This window comes from Cryptotermes secundus, unplaced genomic scaffold, assembly GCF_002891405.2.
Source record: "Cryptotermes secundus unplaced genomic scaffold, Csec_1.0 scaffold19, whole genome shotgun sequence".
Classification (NCBI taxonomy): domain Eukaryota; kingdom Metazoa; phylum Arthropoda; class Insecta; order Blattodea; family Kalotermitidae; genus Cryptotermes; species Cryptotermes secundus.
This window is the reverse complement of record NW_019729897.1, coordinates 1,496,694-1,516,715: the sequence shown is the minus strand read 5'-3', so window position 1 is coordinate 1,516,715 and position 20,022 is coordinate 1,496,694. Positions and strand designations below refer to the sequence as shown.

The window sequence follows — 20,022 nt, the reverse complement described above, 5'->3', positions numbered from 1 at the left end:
GAGCAACAAACCTGGCAAAGCTTCCCAAAAGAGAAGTGCAAACTTCTTCAAGATGCAACAAAGCAAGAACTTGAGTGCTCTCTACTGGGAAGCATGAAGCAAAATGGGTTAAATGATCCCAAATGTAGGTATTGGAAACCAACCAAACAACCAACACAGATGATATCCATTGAATTGCAATGTCCTGTTGATTCAGAATCACAGAAATCATTAACCAGCCAGACTGATTATGATACTCTGATCAAGCATTCTCTTCATTGTTTCAGTGGAATCTCAGGAGACAGCTGTGAAATTGTAAACTGGAACTACACAATTTTGGCAGCATTATCATATGAAGAAGCTCTGAATTACATTAGCAATGTTAATTATCCTGGACAATATGAGTGCGACAGCTGGTCCTATGAAGGGAATGGTATTGTTTCAGAGGTGATATATTATTAGATCATATTCTACTGTATGAGGGCACACTACCATCCCATAGACTGACTCACCTGTAAAATGTGTTATTCAGTTTGTCAAGCTAGAGAGTACTATTGGTGTGGGAAAGTCACTTTTTTTTGGAGCCAAGCAGTTTAAAGAGTAGATTATTCATAGGGTACTTGACGACACTGAATAAGATTTAATGGTTATTTAGTAGCAAATGAGATGAAAACTATATGCTAGTAAAGGAAAGGAAAGTTTAAGTATAATCTACTTCAAGGAACTGTAGAATACTATTAAAAAATTCAGTATGGTTAGATATTTGAAATTTTAACCATGTACCTCTTAAATTAAAACCAAATGCATTACTGCTTGAACTAATCTGTTTCATGAAGAGAGAGACATGTAATTCTATAAGACAAGAAGTAATGAAATTGTGCACAAAGGATAGTGCAGTGTGTTGCTGATAAAGAAGTGTTAACCTGCTGTAAGTTCTTAAACTGTGTCAATGAATCAACTGTGGGAACATCCCACATTATCATGCATTTTCTGCAATACACACTCTTCACATCGCTTTTCACCATCACATGCACTAACCAATCAAATTGCTCCAAACGTTCGCATTTATACTGCGCTCGCTGCTAGCTCCGCATCTACATCATCACGCACACTAGCCAATCAGCTCCCTGCAAATTCTTCCTCCTCAATTTCAAGTTTCGCTCCGCCCACCAAGCAGTGTATAAAAAGGAGCAGCCACAAACCGCCAGCATCAGTCGATCATCAGTCTACGATCAAGCCACACCAAGCAACATCAGCCAGCAGGCTTCATCGCCAGCGCTCGGTTTTCGGAGGCATCGGCAGGCTGCGCCAGGCACGACTGCCTCGGCCCTCCGGCTCTCATACCCGACGCACTGGGGCAACTTGCCTGGACTCACCGGTGGTCGTGTCCCTGTCCGACCCACTGGGCATTTGGCATAGCCACTGCCTCATCACTCCTGCGACCGCGCTGCGCGACCACGCAACCTCAACTCACCTGCCGCACGGCGATCAAGCAACCTCAAGCAACGGCCGCACTGCGGCCCGTCCACACACTGCAACCAACATCCCTTCCTACCGGTGCACGCTGCGTTACTTCACTGGTCAATCATCTTAGCAATCACGGTCCTTTTCAGGACCAACAAACTGTTCCGAAGAAGTGGGTTGTCATCAGAGTAATGACGAGCAACAAAGACATAAAACCCCACACAACAATTGTAACAATCCAATATATTCATGGAAACCAAACAGATTTTATCAGAATATAATAAAAAATTAAATAGATGTGTTTATCAGTGTAGAATATGTTGAATTTCAGATTTTATATGCTTAAGTAAGAATTAGTATTACTGTAGAAAATTAAATGACATAAATATCAAACAGTGATTGTGCTGAAGGTAACAGAGCTTATTAGAAATATTCCATATTGCTGTGAACCATAGTTTTATAGATAAGATGAATTTGTCTTTACTCTGAATCCTGCTTTAATGTATTTTACTTTCATCAAAATTGAACTGAATATACTGTATTTGAGGTTCTGATAATAGTGACTATGAAGAGAAAAGTTTTCTGGATTGTAATTACTTTTACTTTGGAGAAATTCAATTCTTTGAAGTAACATATCACATCAGGAATACTGTACTTCCTCTGAACTGTATGATGTTACATCCCAGAGGACCATACTCTTCAAAGAACTGGATATTTTCGCACAAACTTATCTGTGAGTCTTGTTTGTTTACAGTGGGACCTGGTATGCAGTCGCACTCCTCTCAAATCCACAGTACAGATGACTGTCTCTCTTGGGAAATTTCTCGGAGCCTTGGTCTTTGGTTTTGTGGCTGACAAGTATGGCATCAGAACCATTTAAATATTCTCTGCTATAGTAATCAATTTACCCTTTTATTGTTTTTAAAAATAATATACTAAAGAGCTAATGATATTGTGACATGCTGTTTAAAAAGAAAATATGTTTCAGCCTACATGTACTTCAGTATCAGTGGCTATGTGGCAGCTCAATAAGAATATGACTAAATTCTTTAAGTTTTGAGTCAGTGAACATTATTTCTCATCTTATTCGTTATTGCTTATTTATTATTGTTGATACTGTCTGCCTCTTATTGAGCACTTTTTACCAATAATTACTGTGCCAATCACAGTGACCATGTGGTCTAAGGAACATACTGTCTTCTGCTGAAACACTGGAATCATGGGTTTGAATCGCACCCAAAGTTTGGATGTATGTCTTCAGTCTTCCTGTGTTTGTATTGTCCTGTCAGCCTTGTGACTGGCTGATCCCCCACCTATGGAGTTCTACCAAGTATTTATAAACAAGATTCTGAAATCATATAATTAGTAGACCTTGGATTACATTGATCAATTGTGTATCACAATAAAACGATAGTTACTATAGTTCATATGCGGATAATCATCACAATTTACTTTTACAAACAAATCAGTAAATATGTTGAGGTTTGAGTCACACTGAATGCATGTTAAAATAAAGAACTTATTTTTGTGTCTAAATTTTAGAAAATATGACATGAATAATGATGATTAATACCTAGAACATACCAAGTTATTTTCATACCATTAGGTTATAACAGAATTCTCTTTTCAGCTTTGAAGTGTAGCAGTTAAATATCTGTTGTACTAGATATACCTATGATTATCAGTGTAAAATAGAACCACATCTATGAAGAGTTTACTAAAGTCATACTTTAAAATTCTATCTTATCTTCTTAACATATAAGGATAATAGCAACCAACTCCATTGAGCAGAGCACTTCTCGAATTCTTAAGAAGTTAATAATCACTCAGTTAGATAAGGGACTCTCTGCCTTTTATTGATTTGAAACATCCATTGTCATGATCACCAAAACCTGGCGCTGGATGCTAATCACAGTCAGATGACTCCAGTCCACACTGTCACATCCTATTTTTTAAGATGTTTTAGTACTACCTTTCTATCTATACCTAGGTTTTGCAAATTGTCTCTTTCCTTCATCTTTTGTAGTTACACTTACAAAGGATTTCTCATGTCTCTCTGTAAGATACATGTTCCATCCATCTCAGTCTCCTTGTTTTAATCATCCTAATAATATTTAAAGAAGAGTATAAATCATGCAACTTTCAATTATGCAGTTTTCTCAAACCTTGCAGGTTCTAGTCCATGAATTTTATGATAAATTTCAGTGCCATTTTCTTAGTTCTAATTCAATGACTGCAATAATTTCAAACTGCTTAGTAACAAAAAGTGAAGGTAGAGAGCTCAAAGCAACTGTACCTTATTTGCAGCAATGAGCTAATATAGTATAACTGAATAATCAATACAAAATACCTTACAGGTCTAAATATTCAACTGTATTTCCAGTGTCAATGAACTGTTACTTTTCCGAAGTATATCAATCCAATTTATTGAGGGACAATTATTTTCAGACATTGATTCTGTTAGTATGGTCTCTAGCTATAAGGTGGATGACTGGAGAATCAGAGTTTGATTGCTGGTGGTGGATGCCGGTACATTTATTTCACTTCACTGCTATGTCTGAATCAGCTTTGGGATCCACTCAATCTTCTATCCAGTTGGTACTGGGCTGGGGTCTTTTCCCAGGGCTGAAGTGGCCAGGACTCACTTTTTTCTAGTGCTGAATTTAAAAGTGCATAGAATTATATCCTCACTCCCCCATACATTTCATAGCATGGTGCTTATGTAAGTACAGGGACAACTTTATATTAAATATTAATTGGGAAGACCTTATTTACACAGTTCTTTAATTCTGTGATATGTTATAATTTTAGAAACAAAATTTAACAGAACAGTTCTCTCAACGTTGAGACAGAATGAATTGAAACAATTAAACATGTGTAGAGAAGCCCAAGAAAGTATATACACACTTCAGTTTACAAAATGTTTGCTGAAATAATTTGCTGGTATATCTTTGGTCCAACTTTGAAAATGTCTGTAAATAACCTCTATAACACTCTATAATACAGGTTATCTAAGTGCATTTTCAAAGTTGAGCTGAAGATATTTCAATAAATTATTTAAGCACATATTTCATTTGTTGAAGTGTGTATGCATTTTTGAGCCTCTCTGCATGGGATGACTGAGCAACTAAAAGGAAGTATGATGGCACACTAATTCCTGCTGCACATTAGGTGTACAGTTCTGGGCTTTATTTTTTAAGAATATGTCTCTGACATGTTGAAGGGAATGAGAATATTTAACTGTACGATTTATTGTGTAGGTGGGGTCGTAAGAGAAGCTTTGCAATATCCTGCATCTTATACATCATAGCTGGCCCGGTGGCGGCATTTGCACCACACTACCTTGTCTTCTGTTTTGCCCGTCTTGCTCTTGGCATGGCTGGTTCAGGAACATTCAATTGTGGTTTCACTCTCTGTAAGTTGGCACAATATATTTTATAATTTTGACCTTGCTGAGATTCATACATTATGACACTCAAGACCCCGCAAGCACCTGTGTATTTTGATTTTCAAAACTGTCACATGTAACATAAATTCAGAATGGAACACTACTTTCTGAATTATTATCTGAATTTCACCCCCTTTTGAAGTTATTTGACTGAACACATGAAACATCACCAGGATGAGTTTTGGAATATATTATGTATAAAGAGAATATTTAGAATATATTTTAATATATTTTTAATGTTGTAGGCACTGTCATACTAAGTCTATCATTGAATGAGAATGACTTCCCAAATGGTAGAAGAAGTACAGCAGGGATTTTAAAAAAATGGTTAAGGATAACTGAACTAAATTCATTAATTACATGAGGTTTACGTTTCACATTACTGAGGTTTCCTTTTTTCCCTCAGTTCTTCCAAGAAAATTCTGCGTTATTGTCTTCCAAAGGGCCATGTTCAAATATTTCCAAATTTATCTTTCCCAGTCATCATCCTAATTGATGCTAAATAGTGTCAGAAAACGATGAATATTGGATAGGATTTTGAATAGCAATGGCATATTCTGGGTGTGAAGCAGGGTGTATGCTGGATTGGGAGTCTATATAAAATTTTATGAAAATGGGCCAGCTTCATTAAACCATTTCTCAAAGTAAAAACATTCATCTGAAGGATTAGTTTTCCTCTTTTTTCCAGTTGCTTGGCTGCATGTTGTGCATCTAACACACCCAGAATATGTACTGTGAATTTCATAATTTCCTTTTGAGGTGGACTCAGTGGCAGACTGTAAGATGTCCAAGGTTTTCCTTGCACTAAATTAATTGGATTTTGTCTTCAAATATAGAAGGTAAATACACTTCGGTACCTTGGAGAATTCATAGCCATTAAAATTAATATACCTGTAATCCTTTGCAGTATAAATTAATTTTGGAAATTAAGTTAGTCTCAGACATTGTCTGGTATAGATTCACTTTGAGTGATCATGAAAACATATGGATTCTGAACACATGTTGCACAATGTGGACGACATCACTCTAAAGGTTATTCTACATGTAAACAACAGTTTCGGCAAATAATGAAACTTTCTCTAGAATAATTTCACCACTCTTAGAGGCATGATACATCCATATATGTTAATGTTGGGTACTGATAATTATTTAGTTACATATTTATCAGTGAATAATATAGTGGTTATTTTAAAATATTGTCACGTGTTGGATATATAATGTGACAAATAACTTCACGCCATATTGGATATAGCGAATTTATTGCACATTCACTCTCCACACTTACACAATTCACAGTTATACAATCTTAATCTTATGCAATTCACTATCTCAATTGCTGTTCAACTGCATCTTGGCGAATCCATTCAACTGTCTTCAGTGGCTGCTACATTTTAACTGTCTTCAGCAGCTGCTGCATTTTAACTGACTCCTTAGTCAAAGTCAAAGTCACATTGCGAGTGACAGTCGGCCAGTCAGTCAGTAAGTCTTGGTGTCGAGCACCCTCCTGGGGCTCATGACCAGATATGTATTACTGTTTGACAGTTATGGTGTTATTTTTTGTGGGCACCTTCTCTGACGAGAGAACAGGTCTGTCTTTTGTATATGCTGCCGGTCCTTGCCAGTGCAGCCTTCCTCGGGTCCGAGTCCCTTAGTACTCGTGACCATATTTTACTGTCTCAAATATTAGACTTCCCTTTTTGTAGCCTCCTACGACTCGCAGGGTCACGGTGGAGGTATTCCACCCCGCCGCCACACGGGTGTCCCTCAACTGACTCCTCAGGCTGTGTGGTTCTCTTATAAACCCTCAGCCAGACAACGGGAAAACGTCTCGCTTCCTTGTTGCCTAGTTTCCATGTTTACAGGCGTTGTCGCCTGTTACGTCACCACGGGGAAGGTGGCAGAATGTTGACAGCGCCCGATGTAGTTAACACCGCTGGCGGGTGAGGGGGATGTCCTCCATAGCGCAATACATCACAATATTACAACAGCATGAAAATTATCACGAAATGTGACAATTCCCGTGTCTAGGTATGGTTTCCAGAGTTAATCCTTCCATTGTCAGTTTTGTTGTTCTCACCGTAGTGACAATGAAGAATGCCATACTCTGGAATGTGATGTTGTGTAACCTAGTAGATGTTTGCTGATGTTTTGGAGGAGTGCACTGCCTCCATATTCACAGGGTTGAAGAGTAAACCAAGCTTGACTTATTCTTCAACCTTGCAGATGGAAGCAGTACATCCCTCCAAAACACTAGTTAACTTCTGCCAGACCGCATAATGTCATATTGCAGTTGTTAGTATTCTTCCACCCCTCTGTTGATCTGCTATTTTACTTTAGAGAAATCAGTCCCTGACACTTAATTTTCAGTTTCACTGAATGTGCTCGTAACATAACGTTCTTCAGTAAAGGGGGTGGTGGGTGGTGATAGTGGTGTGTGGTGTTGGTGGTGGGTTTTGGGTGGTAATACATAGGTAGGATTTGGGCTAGTGAATGTATTTTCATTTTGGAAAGTAGGACTTTACGCAGTTTCTCAAGCCCTGATTATCATGATCATGATTATCGTCATCATCTTCATCATCATTAGCATCACCATCATCATCTGTTTGCAGTATAAATGTTCAATGATGCATCGGCAAGTGGTTTCATTGTTTAGTAGCACTGACAACAACCACTGTTCCATGCATTCTGTTAGTTTATGTATTGTTAAAGTAGTATGATATCAATATTACCACGATCCTAGTGTAACCATGATGTGTACACTAACACTTTCATTACCTCAGAGAGCCATCACGCAGAAATACCACCTGTTGAGGTGATTGCAGTTGCAGTGCAGACAATATGTAAGTTGCTTTGGCCCATCCAACTATGGGCATTATCATCAATAATGCATATTTTATTGAAAACTGTCTTCCGCAGTAACAGAGTTCATCACAAAGAAGCACCGAACATTGCTTGGCATTCTGTACAACATGCCATATCCCTTGGGAATGATGTTGTTACCTCTGATTGCTCTCTACATTGAGAATTGGCGTATGCTGCAGCTGGCACTCTCTGTTCCTACTGTGATCCTCATTTTCCACATTTGGTATGTTGCTATTCAACAGCATTTAAAGTAAAGATCGTTGTGATATTTTGGTGTAAATATCTCACTTGTTACTCACTTCTGTAGTAGTTGCAAACAAATCTCATTAGAAATAAGAGTAAAGAAAATTTATTTTTCATGCAGTGTAATTTATTTATTTGTTTATTTAGTTATTGTTTTCACTGGTGCTGCTGACATCTGAGACTATAGAATGTCAAACGATAAAATGATCATTAAAAGCAACAAACTGACAAGGGTGGGGTAGAAAGCAGTCTTGGCCAGTTGGAGGTAAGAGGCTGGCCTCCAGGAACTCAGGGAAACCGTGAGAACTCTCAGACCTTGGTCAGGATAGTTAGTGACCCAGCATAGATTCAAACTGGGCAGCTTGCAAACACAGCTCTGATGCATGTATATATACATAAACTTCTTTGCACTTTGCAATTGCACCCCTGGTTTGTTGGTCATTTTGTTTCACTTCTTTTTTTGGAGGGCTCGTTGAACTTCCTGTGACCATTGTTGTTCTATGGCAGGAAAATTTAAGAAACACTAGTCATTAGTTTGAAAAATTAATTTCAAAGGTCTGATGTTTTTGCAATTGTGATCTTCTGATTTATGACACCATGCAGACTTGTAGATAATTGCCAGTATTTCAGAGGAAGCTGTTGCTACCATCTTCAGAACACAAATGAGTCAAATGGTGTGATTGGTACATAATGTAGGAATGGTGGGAGCCACTAAGAGCTGGAAGATTGACCTCCTATGAAGGAAAGTTTTTTTTTTGCCTTTAGAACTGAAAATACTGACTATGTACAGCATCCCCTGTGAGTGGACCAGGCTGGATGTTCTACTGGGAAAAGGATCAAAGAGCACAGCCAGTATATCTGTCTTTATCACCTGGAAATCAGAGTTGTGGCTGAATGCTGCATAAATTGTGGTAATCGTATTCAGCTTCAGGACACCAGTACTATGGCTAGAAGATCTGGATTTGTGGAACAGATCATCAGAGGTGCCATAATGATTAAGCTGCATCCCAACAACAGTAGCAACAACAACGGTATGACAACATTGAAGAATGATTCTTCCTTACATGGGCCTTCCTTTGTAGAGACCCCTCAAATGTCTTCTTTTTGTATAAAATATTTTTGTGCAGTCCCATAAGAGTGCTTCCATTGCTGAGACTTTTGAACAAACTCCTTTGTAAAAATCACTGTAAAGGCCTTTCCCCATTCTTGGTCATGATTGGCTATTCATACTGCCGTCCACTCACTCCTCCACTCCTCTTACATTACTCTACTCACATTCAAATTTGGCTCATTTCTGCCCTGAAAATTGAAATTCCTCTGACATGTTGGTAATCACATACTGGACTATACTATGTCATAACCCGGGAAACTACAGTCTAATTTTGGCTTTTATAGTTTCTCCTTAATAAGTGATCAATTTCTAAGGCATCATCCCTCCTATCTTTATCAAGTTCCCTGCTTTAAGTTTCTTTTCTATCTTCTCATAAGATATTCACTGTGCTACAAGTCATTGAAGTGAGTATATGAACTCTGGTCATAATATTTGTATGTTCAAGGTTTCTACCAGAGTCTCCGAGATGGCTTATATCTCAAGACCGGCGTGAAGAAGCATGGAAAATTGTAAAAAGATTTAGTAAGAAATCAGAAATGATGAGACTCCTAACACTTGGAGCGCAGAGTAATCCTGTGGAAAAATCAGATGCTCCTGAGGTAACAATAATGTACAAGATGAAATTAATGATTCTGGAAATTTACTGGTCTGAGTGATACAAATCATTTCTTCATGTGGCACTTCAGAGGACATTCCCATGTCCAATGAAGGAAGGCTTTGAATATGTTGAATAACAGTCACAGAGAGCCAAAAAGTGACGGCCCTCTTAGACATTAATAAATATTCATCAGAAGTGTGTTCTGATTTTGAATACACACGAACACCTCTGAAACTTTTGGTGCAGGAGACCAAGAAAAGAGATAATAGGATAATAGGGAAAAGGACCTTCGTAAATATATTTTTGTAATATAAGTAGAGTGAGTTTTTGTCTGTGTTGAATCCCTGGATTCAGTCAGTACCTTTTGAGGACACATGTGTCTGCCCCCTGATAAGATAGCTGAATAATTTAAGAGATCCATGTCTAATTTCAGAAGTCGCCAGTTCCTGCAGCTGCTAATACTAACACAACCAACTCTACCACAGACAAAAGTACTGAGCATGTTCTGTGGTACAAACGTACCATTACTGCTTTAAAGAAGTTATTTGCAATCTTTGCCAACAGCGAACTAAGGAAGCGACTTCTCATCTGTTACTTTGCATGGTGTGTCACAGCCATGACATATTATTCTCTTGCACTCAATGCTGATAATTTCACAGCTGACAGGTAACTAAAAATAACCCAGTGGAATAGCTTAACAAATAAAATGTAACTCAATACAGGTATGTAACTTTCAGAATTACTGGGTTTTTGGACTTTGTCCATCATTCGGTATTCTAAAAACTTATTCAGAGTGTTATACACCATTGTTAGAACCATTTATAATCTACAGGTATGTAACATATCCAGCATAGGCATATATGTTCATATCGCAGTTGGTTTTACTTTCAGTTCCTGTGATGTGTGAAGGATTTCAATAGTAGTAATCATGGGTATGGTCAGGATCGCTTTCTGAGGGGTTACACAGGAAATTTGCTTACAAGCTTACATCTAAGACATTTACAACTATGTTCGCAGATAACTGTAGAGTATTCAGGACAGAAGAATATTCTTTTAAAAATGATTTTAATATTTGGAACTGATATTTTTTGCATCTCCTTCTTCTTCTTCCAACAGGACTTCCCTCCCCTCCCCTGAAGCCCTTTATTGCTCCAGTATTACCATGCTTACTAATACAAGTATCAATAATATAATCCACTCTAATATTGAAATTATAAAACACGATTATAAGATTTATGATTTGGCCACAGATTCGCCTAGAAAGAAATTTGGTGATGTAGCAAGAAATGCAGCTGGCCATTGGCTGCCCTATGCTCTTGTGTCAGTCATGAGGAGAGTGAGTGGTAGCACAGATGCTATTTCTATCTTTCTGAAGGTTGTGCAATATTTTATCTCATTTAAGGTATCTCAAAAGAAACCATCAAGTTCAAGTGTTAGTTGTATACGTAAAGGAGCATGGCGTGGAATTAAATTTGAGGAAAAACTCACAACTCTGGATGAGAACTAAGATTTCAGTAGGGATACATCTTAACATATAGTATTGGAGTCAGTGGAGAAATAGGGTTTTTGTTATTGAATTTCATAATATGGACACATCTTCATGAATATATCTCTTCCATGATGCAGAGATATTTTTTGGTTCAATCATCACAGTTGAACAACCATTTTACTTTTAAGGCATTATTTATGGAAGCCAAACTCTATTGTTTCTATTCATATACTTCCAGCAATGTTATGTAAGTGTGGTAAATAGAAGGGCCCTAAAATGTGAATTTTGCTCTATTGATTGTAACTGCCTTATGCAGTCTTGCCCAAGCTCAGAACACAAGTTGCATCCTCCCCTTAATGACTAGATTGGTGTGTTTGCATCTGGCCAAGAACCTGATTTCTTTTTCTGAAAATGTGATGCTTTTTTATGTATTATCTCTGTATGACTCTATATTTTACTGTCATAGCACAATATACAATATTAAACCATTTAATTCTTTTTGCAATAGATATTTATATGTGGCAGTTGCTGGAGGAGTAGAAGCTGTGAGTTATATTCTTCCTATCCCGATGATGCGGTGGACAGGCCGACGAACAACATCTGTTCTGCTGTATATCATATCTGGGGCAGCTCTCCTGTCTATTCTCGCCATCCCAGAAGGTGAGCTTTTGAAACTATAATGGGTGTGAAGGCAGTGTTCCATGCATTCTTAACCTCAGAAATAATCGGAGGACAAGCATCAAGTTTACTTTCTGACAACTTTCACATCTGGGTAAAGAGACCCCAAAAACCACGAAAGAGGGCATCTATATAGACTCCTGTATTCATGGAGAAGAGAAAAATGCCAGTAACCCTTCCAGAAATTATGAAGCATGTGTCAATTATCCTATGTCTATGATTATATTTCAATGATGATTTTCCTGATAAATATTCAGAATATCATTTGTCTTTTACTTTTCCTCTAGAAATGTTAATTTTCTGAGTCATGTAGTTATATTATTTCGAGCATAAATTAAAAATAAATTATTTAAAAATGGTCTGGATATGTTATGTTGGTAAGATGGCCAATGGAGGTAATTTATCATGCTTAGGCTGCAATGTAGCACTTGTGCATAAGTAATTTACACAGAGAATATTCATTTAAAATATAGTGAAACCTATCATAATATATACCACTCTTTCTTTTCTTACTCTTGAGTTACTACAGTCATGACTAACTCCTGCATATATCATAAGTTAATTTCTTCATATAATATTGTCACATGTTGGGTATGTCATGCGACAAATAACTTTACATGGGTCTTGGATCTAGCGAATCTTTATTGAACACTCACTCTTACAATTATTATCACTTGCAATAGCACTTGACTTCTGGCCTAATACTTCAATACTCAATGCGACATCTCAACTGTCCTTGGCCGTGGCTGGAACTCAACTGTCTCTGGCAGCAGCTATCCCAAGACTGTCTCATTCTCAATACTCTGTACATGTCATAAGCTCTGCTTATATAGGGGTTATGCGGACTGGATACCAGACACCATTCCTCACGGTTCGGTTACCACTGTTCAGACAGTCCGTTGTTAGGGGAACGCTTCTTATAGAAGACACCAGTTATGTGTTTCATCTCATCTGTTGTTACACAATGACAATTCGTTGCTATGATTTGTCGCTGTGGGAACTCCACAATTTCCACGTATTCGTTGTCATGGAAGTATCTGTTCCGATTGTAGCGGTTGTCACGGTGATGGACGTAAGGTAACGCGTCACAATATTTTGCCCAGATTATGAAATTTTCCTCTTATCATATATAAAATATCATTGTGTTGTACCACTTCATCAAAAGCAGCGTAGGTGTCTGTGACCTCATAGTGCCTATGAAGTGATAACTACGATGAACATGTACACTCAGACACGTGTGACTGAAAGCTGACACAGTACTAATTGTTACAACAAACTTCATGATGGAGTCTAAATGCAGTATAACACTATTCTGTGTTATGTTAAAACAATTTACTTAAAATATCGCTTAAAGTGTTCCTCCTAGAATGACAACAAGCAACTATATCGTCATCTGTCAGACACTGGGAATATTGAATCCTTTGCTGTTGCAAACATCACAGACTTTATGAACAACTGGCTTTTATGTAGAAGATGTTCATCAAAGAGAATGTTTGTGGTTCCTCCTCAGATATGACCGATACCATCATGAGTGTGGCTATGATAGGACGACTCTGCATTGGAGCTGTGTACTCTGTTATCATTCTGCAGACCTCAGAACTCTTTCCCACTGTCAACAGAAACACAGCTGTTGGAACTAGCTCTACAATGTCCCATCTTGGCTCACTTTCAGCTCCTTATATTGTTGACCTTCTCGTAAGTTTTACTATTTTCATACATGTGTTTACTGTAAGCCAAATGTCATTTATACTTTAAACTGAATTTCTATTATGATCTGTATGCCAGTTCAAAGTACCTAGTAAGTTCATCTTACTACATAAGAAAAAACACTTAGGAGGGATAAAACAAGATAGTAGTTTGAAATCAGGAGTTTTGAGGTTGTAATGGTGTTAATTTATCAGCAAGAAGCAGAAAGCCATAAAGAATAAGAACACAAGAAATTGGTCTAGAAATATATGAGTATAAAACTAAGTAAGATTATGAGAATGTGTTATAAAGTCTGAATCAGTGATAAACTTATAATATTATGACAAGGAAGAAGTTGAAGAGTGCTATCTTCTGGGTATATAATGCTGTGTAGTCTGTTGAAAGTCATCTGACGTTGCAGAGGAAAATATCATCCCCATCTGTGGACTCAAAGAATAAGTCAACCAAGAAAACAACGTGAAAGCAGGTGCTCCTTGCCACTTACTTTCACGCTAGTTTCTTTTTCTTCTTCTTCTTTTTTCTTTTTTTTTGGCTTATTCTTTGACCCTGGAGATGGAAGCAATATGTTCCACTGAAATGTCGGTTGACTTTTAACGAACTACATGGCATTGTTTCCTAGAAGATTATACTCTTCCTACCCACCGCTTCAAGAACCTCAGTTTTTACAAGGAACAAATTATTTCACAGGCTAGAATATATATTGGTGTATGAAGAAATATATTATTTATATTATGCTGGGATTAGAGTGTTTAACAACTTATCTGTCACAATAAAAGATCAGTCCCAGACTACAAAACAATTGAAATTGGAATTGAAAAACTTCTTATATTCCCATTAATTTTATACGTCAGACAAGTATTTTAAATATAGGACAAACTGAACCTTTTAAGGCCTCGCTATAGCTCAAGCAGTTGGTCTCTGGCTTCCCACCGCGGCGGCCCGGGTTCGATCCCGGGTCTGGTCAAGTGGGATTTGTGGTGGACAAAGTGGCGCTGGGCAGTTTTTCTCTGAGTACTTCAGTTTCCCCTGCCAATCTTCATTCCACAGTTGCTCCACAATCACTCTCACCTATTATCTGGGGCTGGTACAATAGGCCAGAAGTGGGCGCAGTACAAGGGACTTAGTCCCTTTTACATGGCAGGGAAACTGAAGTACTCAGAGAAAAACTGCCCAGCGCCACTTTGTCCACCACAAATCCCACTTGACCAGACCCGGGATCGAACCCGGGCCGCCGCGGTGGGAAGCCAGATACCAACCGCTTGAGCTACAGCGAGGCCTTAAAATATGTGGTATAGTGTATAAGACATTCATTTGATACTTCTATATGCGTTTCCAAAATGTTGCTCATGTCGTTAAGGTGTTAAATTATTTTATTACTACAGCAGAGAGAAGATTATTACAGCTTAGCTAGTTAACCAGCTGATAAGGAAGATAAATCTGAAAATCTGATATTCTGTTTCTTGTCATGTGTTGAAATCAAGCTGATCATATATTTTCTTTGTTACAGGGTGCGCAAGCCTGGTATATACCTAGCACAATCTGTGGTGCAGCAGTACTCATTGCAGGACTTCTAGTCCTTATGTTACCAGAGACCAAAGATAAAGAAATTTGTGATACCGTTGAGGAAATAATGGAAAGAAGTTCCAGAGACAAAGTTTCTTTACGGAATTGTTGGCCATTTTGATTAGTGTTTTTATTATATGACAGTATTTTATATGCTACTATGAAAGACTGACAAAAAAGTATGCTCTACTTTTAATGTTGTTTAATTCTGTAGTTTTAGAGTTATTCAAATAGTAATTTTTCAGAATTGATATTAGCATGGTATTTCAAATGTATTATTGTTGCTCCAGAAGTGGAGCATTTTAAGTATTTCTGTCACAAATTGTATTCAGCACAAAGATGTCAGTTGATGCAGAATTATGTGTAGGTAATGGAGAGACATCAATATAAAATCATTTTATCTTTTTAGGTTTAAATTGCTCAAGTATGTAATTAAATCCCTTCTCTATTGATATTTTTTGAATACAAATTATTGTGTTTGAATACAAATCACACTGGCAATCTGTAACTGTAATTAAAACTTTTAAATTGTTTTGTAATAGAGAATTTAGACTTAAAGCTTTTATATACATTTTACTTGCATTATATTGCTATTACAATTATTAATACAATTCGTTTACTTTAGTAATTAATTGACATATTTTCCCAAACTTTCTGCAGTTCTGTGCTACCAAGAAATTATGCGGTATATTCAGGTACTGAATTCATATAAATGGAGAATAATTTTCTCCCATATATCAATTATTATATTGTCACGTGGTGGAGTGTGACTACAGATGGGTTTTGGATTGATGACTTGATCTATTTGACACTTTGATACAGTTCACTGTTACACACACACTAGAGTCCACAATCATGTCTTCACTGCCACTGGTTGGTAGCAGCTTCCAACAGCAGATGTTCCCTGTCTTGTGGGTTCAGGGACTGTCCTTGGCCACAGCTACCAGCTTCTAACAGCAACAGCTCATGACTGAACCCCAATAGTTCTTTGACTGAATACAACTGCTAATTGGTCCTGTGTATAACATCTTGGCATGGACTGCATAGAAAATGTCTCCTCCATTATTGCTGTATTTATTGCCATGCATACATGCTTGTTTGCAAAGCATTCACTTAGTAGTGGTTGTTGTACAGTTGTTTATTTCGTGGTTGTTGCATAGCAGCATGTCTACATGCGAATTTTTTCCAATTTACCTAATCCTTCCAGCTGCACTATGGCCCTGGGATCAACTCAGCCTCTAACAGAAATGAGTACCAGGAATTCTCCTGGGGGTAAAGGGCATTTGGCATGTAAGGCTGACAAACTTACCACCATCTGTGAGCCGAGTGTCTAGAGAAAATGTGAGAGCCTCGACATCTCACAACACTATGGGCCTTCACAGCCTGTACCAGGGATAGCTTTAATTTTTTTTACATTAATACTAATTACTGTTTGTTTACATTGAAATATTCATCTGTGGAGTAGAAAGAGTGAGTAAGTAACGTTTGCAAATTTATATTGTTTAATATTACTAGTTACTTTCTTGAGACTTTGAGGGAAGCAATTGAACACTTTGATACCGAAGGAGTGAACTCCTTTTTTAATATAGAGATAGATTTGCTGAATGTTGGTGGACATCGAGTTTTTGCCTCATATTTATGTTATGGATGTCAGTATATAAATTATACATGATTATATTGTCTACCACAAATAACGGGAGTGAAGGTACGTGTTGTCAGTGAAATGGTAATATTTTCAAGTTTTTAAATAAATTTCTGCAAGGATCTCTAGTCTTGCTTCCTGTGATAATTCTAATTGCCCTCTTTTGCATTTTGAAGATTTTAGTTCTGTCTGTAGAGTTTCTCCAGAATATTATTTCATTTGGCACAGCAGAATGAAAGTAGGCATAATAAACCATTTTCATTACTTCCTGAGACATTTAACAGAAATGAGTACCAGGAAACTTCCTGGGGGGTAAAGGGTAGTTGGTGTGTAAGGCTGACAACCTTATTGCCATCTTTGAGCCGATTGTTTAGATAATGTGGGAGCCTCAACGTCTCACAACCCTATGGCCCTCCGAGGCCTTTGCTTTTAATACGTGCTCAGTTTGGTCCACTGAAAGTCGACAGATATTTTGAAGGAGCAGAGCAGAGCTCTGCTTGCTGCCTGCTCCATGCTGGTTTCTTGCTTGGCTTACTCTTCAATTCTGAAGGTGGAAGTGATATGTTCCTCTGAAATGTCAGCTGAGTTTCACTGGATTACATGGGGTTACATCCAAGAAGACAGAACGTTTCAAATACTGAGCTGTTGCTATATTTTCATTTGTTTATTAAATTAGAACTTATTCTTACATTTTTTCCGCTATTTTGAACCATTGCAGCAAATGAAATAGAAATGAGTAAGATTTGAGGTTTTCACGACAGTGACTATGAAGAAAGCAGTCTTCTGGGATGTGACGTCAATGTGAAGACATTAGTCTTTTAGCACCTGCTACCGCTGGTTCCTCGCTCATGGATTTTCTTCTTTTTTTCTTCTACCCTGAAGATGGAGGCGATACGTTCCTTTGAAATGTCGGTTAACACAATATCTACACGGCGGCACAGAAACAGAAATGAGTTTTGAATTTCTCATAGAGGTGACAATAAAGATTTCTTTCTTCTATGATACAATGCCATGTATACAGGATCTGAGGTTCTCACCGTGGTGGTTATGAAGAGTTTTGTCTTGTGGGATATGACTCAATATAGACTGTTAAAAGTCAAAAAATGTTCTGCAGGAACGTGTTGATTCGTCCTCAAGGTCAAAGAATAAGTCAAGTTTGCTAAATGCTTCTGGCTGATTTCTTGCTTGGCTTATTCTTCGACCCTAAAGATGGAACCGACATGTTCCCCGGAAACGTCGGCTGTCAACGAACTACAAGACGTTACATTCATTATTTCCTTTATTTTCCATATATCGATACAGGTCTCAAACCTAGGATGTGGAATTGGTCCCTTTGAAGGCAGAAGGTAGAACTCTGCTTAATGACATGTAGTCTGGCAGAATTTTATCGACATTTCACAGGAACATGTTACTGCCCTCTTTAGCGTAGGCGTGTCCTCAAGGTCCTCAAGATGAAGGCAGCACGTTCTCCCGAAACGCCGGTACACTTCCATCAGACTATACCGCGCCACAAGCATGCTAACAATAATCTTCACAATTACCGCCATGCGAACATCAAATCTCGTAAAGGGAACTTATATTTATGTAGAGAAATGTGTTGAATTTGTGCTGGCCATACTGAACTGAACATAGAAATGGCGGGAGTTGTTAGAAGTGTGAAGAAATGGGTTACGATTCAAATGCCTAGACGTATTTCGAAGTGATATAAGTTACAAACTATAAAGATCATAATATTTATTTTACAGGGTTTTACTTGGAAGTGAATGGAGTGAAGATTAGGAAAAAGACATAATGGCAGATGACGTTACAGTTATCACGCCGCCTTTGTCACCGCACGAGATTAAGAGTGGAAATGCACGCTCTGACACCGGTAAATATCATTTCCACATTCAGAGAATAACGTTTATCCAATGGAAGCCCTGCCATATGTTGTACCATTGGTACAGAAATTTGTGGTGGCGACAACTGGTCGTCATGCTCAGTTTTACATATGTGATGATAATCAAATTCTACATTGCTGTATTTGATGCTTAGTGTTTAAATGTATAAAACTGAATAGTAGAAATATAGTGGAATGGATTCAGAAGTTACAATGGACGTAATACAATTCACATTAACATAAGATTATTCCCTACTACTGAATTAAAGTTTTTGCGGTTAGTATTACATAATATGTCTTGGAAGTTTCATATTGAAAATTTGGATGTTAAACTCACTAAAGCTCTGTTATGGTGCAAGAGTAATTAGACCTTTTCATCATCATCATCATCATTTATTTATCCACTACATATAGGATAAGGAATTAGTCATTGATAATACAAATAACACTACATAGAAATAATAATATAAATAACAATATAAGACATTCAGTACCATAATCACAGTTGATCATTGGAGTCAAATTTACAATCAAAGTATTCTTCCAAGGAACAAAACGAGTTCATCAACAAAAATCTTCTTAAAACAATTTTAAAATGTTTAACATCTTGAGCCAGGTTCCTTATATTAGGAGGAAGCCAATTAAAAACCTTAATACCATGGTAATACAAGTATTAAGTAAACTTAGTATTTGTAGTGTTAACAATCCGATCATCATCATCCTCAATATGAATATCCATCCATATTGAGGATGATGATGATCGGATTGTTAACACTACAAATGCTAAGTTTCTGGGGCTTATTATTGATAACAAATTGTTTTGGAATGGACATGTGGATTGGTTAATGTCTAGATTGGGCTCTGCATGTTACGCGATTAGAGCCCTAAAATCTTACATGTCTCAGGGTACATTAAGAATGATTTACCTTTCTTACTTCCATTCAATTATGGCCTATGGTTTGGTTTTTTGGGGTAATTCCCCTTATAGTATTCATATCTTTAGGTTGCAAAAAAAGGCGATTAGAATTATAATGAACTCTGGGAACAGATATTCATGTAGGGAATTGTTCAGGGAACTGGAAAATTTACCCCTTCAGTCTCAGCATATATTTTCTCTTGCAATGTTTGTGGTTAATAATAAAGATCAATTTAAGTTAAATTCTGAGTTATATAATAGGAATACAAGATATAATAATAAATTCCATTATCCTACATGTAAGTTGACTGTATTTCAGAAAGGAGTGTATTACCATGGTATTAAGGTTTTTAATTGGCTTCCTCCTAATATAAGGAACCTGGCTCAAGATGTTAAACATTTTAAAATTGTTTTAAGAAGATTTTTGTTGATGAACTCGTTTT

General features: G+C 37.3%; 2 protein-coding genes across 10 annotated transcripts in view; both read left to right on the top strand.

Annotated features, from left to right (window-relative positions):
* Nucleotides 1-15,688, top strand: part of LOC111865707 (organic cation transporter protein) — a 69,727-nt gene extending 54,039 nt beyond the window's left edge. For all 5 annotated transcript variants that reach the window (XM_023853936.2, XM_023853937.2, XM_023853934.2 and 2 more), the window contains exons 3-11: nt 267-426; nt 2,198-2,301; nt 4,704-4,858; nt 7,808-7,976; nt 9,553-9,706; nt 10,139-10,371; nt 11,703-11,854; nt 13,383-13,567; nt 15,087-15,688. In XM_023853936.2, the coding sequence (XP_023709704.1) occupies nt 267-426; nt 2,198-2,301; nt 4,704-4,858; nt 7,808-7,976; nt 9,553-9,706; nt 10,139-10,371; nt 11,703-11,854; nt 13,383-13,567; nt 15,087-15,263 (1,489 nt within the window). In that variant the 3' untranslated portion in view covers nt 15,264-15,688. The remainder of the gene's footprint in view (nt 1-266; nt 427-2,197; nt 2,302-4,703; nt 4,859-7,807; nt 7,977-9,552; nt 9,707-10,138; nt 10,372-11,702; nt 11,855-13,382; nt 13,568-15,086) is intronic.
* A 2,587-nt stretch (nt 15,689-18,275) lies between these two features.
* Nucleotides 18,276-20,022, top strand: part of LOC111865697 (protein MMS22-like) — a 37,967-nt gene continuing 36,220 nt past the window's right edge. For 3 of the 5 annotated variants that reach the window (XM_023853920.2, XM_023853921.2, XM_023853918.2), the window contains exon 1: nt 18,420-18,654. In XM_023853920.2, coding sequence (XP_023709688.1) covers nt 18,576-18,654 — 79 coding nt within the window. In that variant the 5' untranslated portion in view covers nt 18,420-18,575. Of the gene's footprint in view, nt 18,348-18,396; nt 18,655-20,022 lie in introns of those variants that run through there. The other 2 variants (XM_023853919.2, XM_033751931.1) reach the window with 2 other exon arrangements.